Raw genomic sequence first — 11,418 nt, forward strand, 5'->3', positions numbered from 1 at the left:
AAAGTGGTAAAGCATTAATACTTCTTTCCTAAGACCTTGTCCCAAGCAACTGACTGTAGGGTGATGGCCAGGGTGTTTTCTCGACAAAAGGAGACACTGAGGCTGAAGCAAATCAGGTCCCCTGCTGGAAGTGCAGTCATCTCTTTCATCTATTTCGGTGGTGTACCGATGAAAGCGATTTTTATTCCTTCCCTCAAGAAGCAAAAAGAGAAGTGGGGAGGGTCTGCTGAGCTCACGCACAGCCCAGAGGAGATGCTTAAAAGATAAGGAGAGGCAAGGACCAAAAGGAAAAAGTATGTACACATGAGAATCTACGTTGGCAGCTGCACAAAGTCAGGATTTGAAAGGAAGAGTTAGAAACTCCACTGCTTGTGTTTGAGAAGGAAGCCAGCAAAATGACCCAGGAAGAATAAATCATGATGTCAGGAAGGGAGTATAACCCACTTGGCCAGAGAATCTCAGCTGCAGTGCTCAGGCCTGGAGATGCAGTAGCCATGACCACATTTGAAAACGCAAAAGGAAGATTTGAAGGAAGACCTCGGAGCAGCAGGTTATAGAGATCTTCTGTGAGCTCAGCCTAGCTAGATCCTGTGAGAGTGGCCCTCCAGAGTGATCTCCCCACAAGGACAGAGCAGAGGCATGCCACTCTCCTGAGCTGTGGGAGCACAGAACAGGGTTGAAACCAAACTGGGTAATGGGTTTGGTTTTGTTTTTTAATATTGCCATAGTACATTGAATTGAGATACTGTTTATGAAACGAAAACTACCTGAATCCTTGCTGAGTAGGAACATCTGGACTGTTGCAGAGGTTTGTTGAGGAGGAGGCAGGCCTGTAGGACAGCTTGTGTATTCAGGCCTCGGGCTGGCTGGAAGGGAGCTAGTCCCATTCCACTTGTCACCCTCAGCCAATTGCAGTGTCTAACAGCCTACTTTTCTGGCAGAGCTGCTGTTGGTATGTTTCTGTTCACTCAGTTTCTGTTCTTATGCTCCCCAGACCTTTCGAGGGCTGGAGAGAGAGCCCACGAAGAGAAAGGAGGAATGGGATGGGGTCGGGTGCTGCCGGTAGGGAGGTAGCAAAACTAGGAGTGTACATCAGAGCCGACAGTGTGGCCCTCCAGGTCCCACCCAGTCATCATCCTGTTATTGACTGAGGTATGGCTCTGTCCGTGGCTACAGCCACCCAGAAAGGAGGCCACCTCAGCAAATGTGACTGGTTGAATCAGGTTGTCACATCTGCTATGTCTAAGTCTTGGGTGGAGCACTGGAAAAATAGGCTTGACCCAAATGGCCAGTTAAACTTTCCACTGGCAGAGACTGAATTAAAAGTTTAAAGAAAGGAAATATTTCCATTTGAGGAGTTTGGTTTTTAATGAAATAAAACATTTACTGACCTAAGATCCGAGGAATCATGGGAAAGTGGTTAATTGAATTCTGTAGTGCTGTTCTGGTGTTAGGTTAAAGCCCTGGGCTGTATTGAAGGATGGTTGTAGCTGCTCCCATGGAGGCCTGTCACACCTCTAAGCTTCAAGCCTCTAGGGATCTTTTCTCCAGTTCCAGGGGCCCCTGGCAGGTTCCAGGACAGGGGAGGTTCTTGCAGTCCCAAGTGCATAGTTCCAGGAACAGCGTGAAACTGAGAGTTTGAGCTGCTGAGTTGTGCAGCAAAGGATCGCTTGAGAGAATGTCAGTCCCGTGTGTGACTACATTCTCATCCAGATCCTGTGAGCTTCCTGGGCGGCTGTCATTGGGTTCCAGCTTCTCAGCCAACCCCCACGCCAACCCTCGGGAACAGACACACATTGGAATCGGACTTTTTTTTTTAAAGTCAGTAAGGCACAGCCATGTGTTATGTAACGTGGGAGGAGAGTCCGGGACAGGACCCAGGAGGAATGACGAGCCATCACGATTCACATCGGGGAGGGTTTGTGGCCAAGTTCAGATCTGTTATGCTGCCAAGTGAACTACAAAAGCTTTCTGATTTCCTGAGCTTCTTGGGGTTTGGAACCGTGACGAAGGAAATGCTGTCCTCTGTCCCTTACCCCCTGTCTACCCAGGAAAGGGATGCAAGTCCCTGTGCCTCTTCTCGCCTCCGGCTCTCCACCCTAGGTCCTGGCTCTGCAGGAGGATCTGAGCCCAGTAGCTGCAGGGCACACCCAACAGAAGGCACTCCCACACTGGGCTCTGACCTCTGACCTCTCCCAAGGCTGGTCGGACTTGAGTGAAGTTATTTGGTCATATTGAAGGTCTTCTTCAAACACAGCCAAAAGAATGCGTAGATTTTAATCACCTCCAGAAATTGTAAGGTCAGAGAATAGGAAAGCATCCCGCAGGAGTTTGGACAAACAAGTGACTGAAATAGCTGTCATCCAGGAAGACCCAGGATAGGCCCAGCTTCAAAGGTTACATACAATGAAGAGAATTACCTATCAGCCCAGAAGCCCGAGTGTTCCCTACTGAGGGAGACGGGAATGTGCTCCAGACTCAGCACCTCTGGCCGAGCGACGGGATCTCCACCAGATGGTCACCCCCCCACCCTTCCCCCCGCCAGAGCTAAAGATGACTGCGTGGCCTCTATGTGGGTTCTCTAGAGTGACAGTCAGAAATTAAGGGAAGATTCCAGATGACAGGCTCAGAAGGTCCTGGCACAGAAAGGGAAAAGGAAAGGAAGGAAAGAAGGCAGGCAGGGAAGGAAGAGAGTACCTGGAAGTAATTGAGAAGGGAAAGCGTGCTATTTCCTGTGCTGTCAAGAATGCCGGCACTCTGCAGGCTGCACTCAGCCTCCCACTACGTCTTCTGTTACTGCCGCCCAGCCTGAATGCCAGCCTTAGACAGCTCCCGCAGAGGGCCAGGAAGGTCTCAGATGATAGATGGCCTGATGGAGGTCATTCAGAAGCAAAGGCCCTGGAGACGCCGGGCCTCCCCGTCATAGTTCCCAACCCTCAGAGCACTGTGGGGGTCACTAGGACAGATGCCAAGCCCTGATCCCAGGCACCGTGCCCAGGACAACTATGAAACTCACAGATGGAGCTCGTAGAAGCTGCCCAGAGAGGACCTTTGCTCTCCATCCATGGTGTGTGCGTGTGTGTGCACGCACACACTTGATTCAGTTGTGTTTTTGTGAGGATATATGCGTGCAAGTGCAGAGGTGTCAGCTCCTGTGTGCACGCTGGGAACTGGACTTGGATTCTCTGCAAGAGCAGGACACCTTAGTAACCACTAAACCTTCTTCCCCTATTCCTGTCTTTATCTGTTCTACTGAGATACAGTCCACACATAACAAATGTGATTTTAAAGTGCACTCCTGAGTTTTGATTACGAGAACCTACACACTCACTGAACACAGCTCACGGGCCATGCCTGGCTCCCAACCTGGTTTTGTTTTAAATCCATTCAGTGGCTTAAAAAAAAAAAAAAAGAATGAAAGAAACTTGCATGTAGCCCACACAGACAACACACAAAAATATTTGCTGTTTGCCCTTCACAGGAAGTATGGGCATTCGACACATTGCTTTTCTCACCTCTCGGCTCCCCCTGACCTTTCACCAGTGCCCCTCCCCCTTGGCAACCACTGATCTGCTTTCTGTCATGCAGTCTTCGCCTTTCAGGAGTCTTACAGAAGTGAAACCATACCATGTGTTGCCTTTTGTGCCTGCCTTCTTTCACCTGCAGTGCTTTGAGCTTCACCGCCTGGGCTCTTGCATCCGAGAGGTCTTCACTCCTTTGTTCCATTCTTTCTGCGAGGTGCGATACCCGATTAGAGGCAGGGGTTCCCCTCCCGAGAGGACGGACTTAACGCCCCCTTACACTTTGTGGTGAGGGCCTGAGGCCAGGAGTGCCCACTCTGACCGCCCCGTTGTCTTTGCAGGCATGAACAACCGGGAGGTGCTGGAGCAGGTGGAGAGAGGCTACCGGATGCCCTGCCCGCAGGACTGCCCCATCTCCCTGCACGAGCTCATGATTCACTGCTGGAAGAAGGACCCAGAGGAGCGCCCCACCTTCGAGTACTTGCAGGGCTTCCTGGAGGACTACTTTACCGCCACAGAGCCCCAGTACCAGCCCGGCGAGAACCTGTGAGAGCCTGCGCTTCAGAGACCTCTCCAGAGGCCTCCCCACCCCTCCCCATTAGCTTCCGTAGCCAGCTGCCCCCAGCAGCCAGAACCGTCCGGGATCAGATTGCATGTGACCGAAGCTGACGAACTTCCACGGCCCTCATTAATGACACTTGTCCCCCCCTGTCCGAACCTCCTCTGTGAACCATCCGAGACTGAACCGTGTTACTTCTCAGACTTGGGAATGCATTGTATCGATGTTATGTCAAAGGCCAAACCTCTGTTGAGTGTAAATAGCTGCTCCCGTGCCAACAATCCCACTGCTTTCCTTTTTTAAAAAAGAAAAAAAAATGGCAAATCCTATGTGATTTTAACTCTGTCTTCACCTGATTCAACTAAAAAAAAAAAAAGTATTATTTTCCAAAAGTGGCCTCTTTGTCTAAAACAATAAAATTTTTTTTCATGTTTTAACAAAAAAAAACAAAAAACAAAACAAAACATCAGGACAGGTGTTCGGGTTTTTTTTTCTTTTTTATACATATGAATATATATATATCTATAAAAACATACGTCCCTGTACATACACCGTGTGGGTGCTACCATGGAGACTGTGGCCAGCCTAGGCCATGTAGCTACAGGACCAGCGTGAGGATTGCTGCAGAAACCTGCCATCAAAGCACTGGGGTCATTCTGAAAGCCGGTGGCCTCAATTTTTTTTTTTTTTTTTTTTTTTTTACTTCTACAAAGCATGATTTTTTTTTCCTCCCCTTTCGTTTGGATTGTGCTTTTTCGGTTCCTGATCATACCTGTAGATTGTTGTTCACGTGACTTCTTTTCTTCAGGTACCTGAGCTGAGTTCACAGGCTTTAGTACCCAATTTTTGCTCCAACGTACTGTGATTGGTTCCTGAAATGGCGTTTCAGGAGTGAGCGCGTTTAAGCAGGCAGCCAGCCAGTCCCGACCACTCGAGCTGCGAGACGGAGGCCGCACTAACTAACTCCCTGTACAAATATGAATGCTGAAGTGTTTCAAATGTTCTTTTATTTAATAAACCTTGTAACCACATTTAAATGGTCTGAACCCATAGCGTTGTAGTCATGACAACCTACTAAACTTTCTCATGCAACTAAAAATTACGGGGAAGGCAAGGGTGGGGGGGTACCTGTCCCCATTGTAAAGTAAGTGTTCTAATGTCCTGTACTGCTAATGAATGACTCTCCGCATCAGGAGTCCTCCATCGATAACTATGCACTATACATTTCATGGGGGTGCACAAAAAAAAAAAAGTATTACATTTTTAGTTGCTGTTTGTACCAACCTTGAATTACATATGTTTAACAACAAGTCAATTCCTATTTCTATTGAGTTTTTTAATACTGAATAGCAACTCTGAAGTCTTAATTCCTTTTTTGTTAATGATTTATTTGTGAGTTTACATTTTTAAATTGTTTAACTTTCTTAATTTAGTAATTAAAAAGAGAGCATTTTACATTTGAAAAAAAAATTTTTTTTTGTTCATTTGTGTACATCACAGAAGGCACCCTAGGCGTTCTGTGACCATCTCTGTCCCCCACCAGATGGTGCGGAGTCACCTGGTGAGTTGGGCCATCGCGCAGCGATTTCCAAATGACAGAAACACTCAGAACATCTGGAGCCCCTCCCCCATGAAAAGCAGAGCAATATTCTGGCAGGCTCGGGGTGTTAAAGCGAAACGGGGCAGACCTGACCACCGTGGTTTCTCCGGCACCGTCTGTAACTGGAATCGACTGTGTCTCGTTCTGTGGAGGAGACCATAGTCTCCCTCGCTCTGCTGCCACTGTGAAGTTGGGGAGCAGCAGACAGAGCTCTGGTGGAAGGGGCAGTGGGCAGCCATCCAGGCCAGGGTCTGCCACGGTACCCTGCGGGCCAGCGTGTCTGTGGAGATGAGGTACAGACAAGGAGGAGCTCCCAGCTCCTCACACCCTAACCTGTTAAGGTTCCGAGGGCCACTGGTGCCCTACGGAGCCACCTAAGGGTAAATGTTATTGTTGCTGAGAGAACATTGATCTTTAGAAAAGATTTTTTAGCATTTAGGGGGAAAACAAGGTAAAACATTTTTTAATCAAAACTTATTATTTTGGCTATGAATACCATTGACAGAATTTCAAAGACTTATTAGGTACACTTTTTACGACATCAGGCTAGTCATTAACAGGTTCTAGATTTTTTTTTTTTTAAGAGGGGTTTCTCTGTGTAGCTATGGCTGTCTTGGACTTGCTTAGTAGACCAGGCTGGCCTCGAAAGTGAGATTCACCTGCCTCTGCTTTCCTGAATGCTGGGATTATAGGAGTGCACCACTGTGACTGTCTCTAAATTTCTTTAAATAAAGAGAACTTTTATTTTCTAACCTCACTTCCCATTAGGTAATTATCAAATAAGAGAAATTTTGCTTTTTCACTGAAAAATCTGAAAAAAGAAACATTTTAAGCAGAAGTTCTTTGAGGAAAAAATAACATTTGCTCTTAATTTCATGTAACTTTTAATTTCATCAAGTGAGCTTACTGTAGATTTTTGTATATAAAGGAAAACTAAGGACATAGGTCGGCCAGAGGGCACACTTCCAAGATCAGAGCCCTGGAACTTCCCAGAATGTGTGTGCAGCATTGAAGACTAGAAGAAGAAATGCATTCAGAAGGAAATCAGGTTTTTCTAAGAGTCCAACTGCTTTTGAGAGCTAGCTAGCCCTAACTGAGGTCCCCTCTAGGGAGTCTCACTTCCCACCCATGAGCCTCTGCTTCACAAGTGATGGCCCTTGGGATCAGGGACTGAAGTTGCTTACCAGAAAGCTCTCTTACTACAAAGAAAAATACCATTTACTGTCAGGCAGGTGAAAATATTTGTTTGTTTGGGTTTCTTTGTCGTCACTGCTTCTCTTTAGTAACTCAGAAGGGGGACAGAAGTACTTACTCTCTAGCAGAGCCTCCAACTGGCAGAGGCTCACTCACGCTGGTTGCCTTCCCGATAAACTATTTCCGCTCTTAAAAAAATCAAATAGGAAGCTGACTGGAGAAGTCTGTTTCCATAGCTCAGGAGTAAATGTCGGTGGAAAGGCTCACTCACCACACATTCTGGCTGCAGGACTGAAGGAATTGTGAGGACTGTGGTAGTGGCCAGCTCCCGTGTGTCAGAGCATCAGCTCAGTGGACTCCCAAGGCCTTGCCATGGTGACAACAGGCATTTCCATGGGAAAAGTCAGGGGCAACCATGATCCCTCTAAACCCTCCACATGTCTCAAGATTTCCAGGCGCCTGGGGGCGTTTTACTCACCTGGAGACAGCAGGAACCCTTCTGTCGCTGAGGGTTTTGTTGTTGTTTTTTGTTTTTTGTTTTTGTTTGTTTGTTTTTTTAAGATCACCAGAACCACGGAATTTTTGTCTACAGTTTCCTGTGGGGCTGGAACAGCATCTGTCATAGTAATTGGAATGGCTCTTTCATGGGAAGGTAAGATTCTCAGCAGCGTGCCGAGGAGGAAAAGCACCACAGCTTCCCTGCAGAAGGGATGACGCCTCTTTTGTTGGCTGTGACGCAGAACAAGAAATAGCATGGGTCAGGCGTTTCCTAACAAGCTATATTTGAGTAAAATGGTATCTGGTCAGTTTGTTCCGAGAGATATTTTAATAGATTCGGGTGGCTTTTGTTGGCTTTCTTCCCACTGTATCTTACGCTGTGGGATTCAGCTAGGCTAATGTCAGAAATACACTTTCTGGAGGGAAGATGAAGAGGGAGGGAAGGAAGGAGATTGCCTTTGATCCTGGAGGGGGAAAAAGCAGCTCAGCATCATTATCTGTGTTTAATTTTTTTTTAAATGCTCAAATGTAGATTCTAACTCCACAGAACGTAATGAAAAATAATGCCTTTACTATCTCTTAAATATCAAATGAATCTTCATAACTGGTGTTTATGTCAATATTCTGAGAAGTTTTATGACCAAAATCCAAACCATTCCTCATTTTTACACACTATGCAAAATACGCAGGGTCCCATGGGGAAGGCTTGGAGACCAGGATATCCTTATTTTAAATTAAAAGTGGGAGCCTATAGCTGAGTGGTAGGATGCTTGCCTTCCATGCCTGAGATCCTCAGTTCATTCTGATGTGTGTGCGCGCACACAATTCTAAAGGTTGAAATATAAATAAGTGGTTTGTGATTTTGTAGGACCTGTCCCGTGAGAATGCAATGCTTGACAAACGGCTGCTGGCCCGAACAGCCAGAACAATGCTTTCCTCGCTGGAGCCCTCAGAACTCGTGTCACTGTCGCTGCGCGTGTCACACCCCCAGCGTTCAGCGGCACGACTCCTCTTTCACTGGGTTTTCCGTGGCAGGCTCAGGGCTCGTTCCTCGAGACCAGACTCGGCCTGGCACTTTGAACGGACTCTCCTTCACCTGGAACAATGATGAGCCGCTGGCTGAGGCACAGGTGGATGGTTAGAAGGATGGTTGCCCCACACCCAGTGGGGTGAGGTTTGCCTCCAAATGACACTCTCTTATCTAAAAGCCTGCTGAGCGTGAGGGAGGTCCGCAACACTGCCTCAGCACCACGGTGCAGTCATCGGTCTTCAAGACAACTGCAAAGGCTCAGTCCACAGCCTGAACCGGACACAACCAGTGATGCTGCACAGTTCCCTAGGTCCCGCTCAGCACCCACAGGGACAAAGTCAGACTTCTTGGAACAGGCAAGCTGGCTGCACCGATGAGGTACAGTCGACAATGCACTCAAGGGGGGGTCCCCCTGGAATTTGATAACTTTATGGAAACTTGATATTCCGCTGCCCAAGATAACCTTCTCTGTTTTTTCATCTATAAAATGCTGCTTCAAACCACCCAGATGGGCAGTGTCCCCAGCCTGTGGCTTGCAGTGCCCCTGTTGCAGCTCTCATGACCAAGGTCCTTCTGGCCTATGTGAGAAGCGCTGGATGAAGTGGTGGAGACTGAACATGAGAAAGGTATCCCTGCTCCCCTCCCCCAACACACACACACACACACACACACACACACACACACACGCTCCTGAGGTGTTTCTGATTTCCTTCCTACTCAGCCAAGAACACCCTCATGGCTGAATGGGAGAAAAGGCAAGAGAAAAAGAGTTAGCTTAATGAAAGGAAAAGGCAAGAAAGGACTAGAGCCTCCTGAAATAGAGATGGGTTCAGCCTTCTTGGCCAGGATGTTGCACGTAAGAGCAGGAGGGATGGAGACGACGGGGAAGAAGCCTGTGCTGCGAGGGGAGGGACCTTGGGTCAGCGCTCTTTTGATAGAGACAGAGATGATGGTGGGTACCCGTGAGGACTAGTTATTATCTCTTGCTTTGGATGAATGTTCATTGTGAGCTAGATCATGTGTCCCGGAAACTCGGAGACACACTGTTTATATTCACAGCCCAGTGAAGACAGAGACCCAGAGGGCTGGTTGCAACTAGCTCTCTATAGATGGGACTGACTGCAGGAGAGGCATCAGCTCATCAGGGGCCGGCAGGGGAGGCTTCCTGGAGGAACTCAGCCAGCCAATGCGCAGTAGAGAGCCTTAGGTATTGTGTGATAGGAGCAGCAATGCTCCCTTTCAAGGTGACGCCTGCTTCCCATGATTTGAACATGGAAGCTGGTCAGTAAATGGATCCAGGCAAAGCTGCACTAACTCTCAAGGACAGGGGGTAAGGTGCTTTTAATGTTTTGTTGGTGGATTAGTTGGTTGGGGGGGGTGTCTGTGTGTGTGTGTGTCTGTGTGTATAAGTACATACCATAGCATGCATGTGGAGGTCAGAAGACAACCCTGAGTATTAGTCCTTACCTGCCACCTTGTTGGAGAGGCGGTGTCACTGTACACCAGGCCTGGGAGTCTCCAGAGATTCACCTGCCTCTGCCTCCCATCTTCTGCAAATGCTAGGATTACAGATGGATGCTTTTGCCTCCAAATTTACACGGGGCCTAGAGATCCAAATTCACCTTCTCATGAATGCATAGCAAGCACCTCACTCCTTGAGCTACCTCTCCAGCCCGAAAAACACGTTTCCAGGCAGGATGTTGGTGCCAGGGTCTCTGCTGAAGAGCCACTGGGAATAGAGAGTATGAGAGTCCAAGAATCGCTGGCAAAGAGCTTCTACTAACTCAGTATTTCTTGATGGGGTATTCTTCTTCTTCGCCTGCTAGCCACGCCCTTTCACTTGCTGCATCATACAACATGTAAATTCATGAAAGTTACCATCCCAAATCACAAGGTGTTCTGGTTGTTTTGTTCTGGATATTTTCCCTTTAGTTAATTACACAGTGCTTGCTGTGTAATAATCAATGGGTAGCTAATTGGGAGCAAGAGCGAATGAAATGAGTATTATTCAGATAGTGTTTTTAATGAAAAGCACACATGCAATACTGTGGGGAAACAGCACAGAGATTTTTTTTTCTTTTACATGTGTTTACAAACGGATTCACAGAAGCCTGTCACAAATGAAATCCTTTCATTTTTTTTAGCACCCCCCCAAGTGAGCATTTCAAGATAGCAGGAGGGATGGCAAGCCTCTGGAGATGGGGGCACTAGAACCCCAGCCACCCTAACTGAAGCTGAAGGTCTGTTGAGAGTGAATGAGGAAATGGTTAGCACACGACAACAGTTGCCTAGAGAATTAGGGAATGAAGAACAATGCTCTCTGGTAAATTAGCCATATTACATCAAGCACGACAAAGTGATGGAGGGAGGACTGTTAAAAACTGAATGATAATTTGCCCTCATCTTTTACATAAAATGCATTGATTTTTTTTCTACTTTGATAGACTTCTTGATTTTAAAACATGGGCAGCTCCAGCAAAGCATCCTTGTGAGACAATTAGAAAGTGGAGGAGGAAACAGAGAGTAATCAGCAAAAGCCTTTCAAGGCACTTCACCTTCCTCCTCTCAACCTCCGAATATCAGAAAATATTTGTTTGTACATTCCTGAAGGTCTCTAAGTGAAAATGCAAGGCATTAATCATTGTCTTTACTATCGCTAAGCCATGACCTCACCATGTTGGAGGGCAGGAAAGCGATGCTTCGTTCTGTCCGTATTTGTCTGCTCTGATTCAAACAGTTCCTGTGTTTTGAATAGTAGGGGGAGAATTGAAACGGAGCAGAGCTGTACTTAAAACAGCAAGCCAAGAACAAAAGCAGCATGCGTGCAGCCAAAGGGGACCTTGGAAGATACATAGATGAAACAAAACGCTATGCTTGGCTGAGATTCTGTTTTCCAAAGCAAATGCAAAATGGAGAGCCTTGTTCCCACCATAAAGGTTTCACAGTCTACCATTCGTTTGAAAAATTTTTTTTAAAAAAGGGGGGGAGGGTCATGTAATCTACTTTGACAGTCAGA

At 47.1% G+C, this 11,418-nt stretch overlaps 1 protein-coding gene across 8 annotated transcripts in view; it reads left to right on the forward strand.

The window, feature by feature from the left end:
• Fyn (FYN proto-oncogene, Src family tyrosine kinase) overlaps nucleotides 1–5,390 on the forward strand; it is a 197,793-nt gene extending 192,403 nt beyond the window's left edge. For all 8 annotated transcript variants that reach the window (XM_060373354.1, XM_060373356.1, XM_021657250.2 and 5 more), the window contains one exon: nucleotides 3,863–5,390. In XM_060373354.1, the coding sequence (XP_060229337.1) occupies nucleotides 3,863–4,071 (209 nt within the window). In that variant the 3' untranslated portion in view covers nucleotides 4,072–5,390. The remainder of the gene's footprint in view (nucleotides 1–3,862) is intronic.
• The last annotated feature ends 6,028 nt before the right edge of the window (nucleotides 5,391–11,418 follow it).

This window comes from Meriones unguiculatus, chromosome 20, assembly GCF_030254825.1.
Source record: "Meriones unguiculatus strain TT.TT164.6M chromosome 20, Bangor_MerUng_6.1, whole genome shotgun sequence".
In the NCBI taxonomy this organism is placed as follows: Eukaryota; Metazoa; Chordata; class Mammalia; order Rodentia; family Muridae; genus Meriones; species Meriones unguiculatus.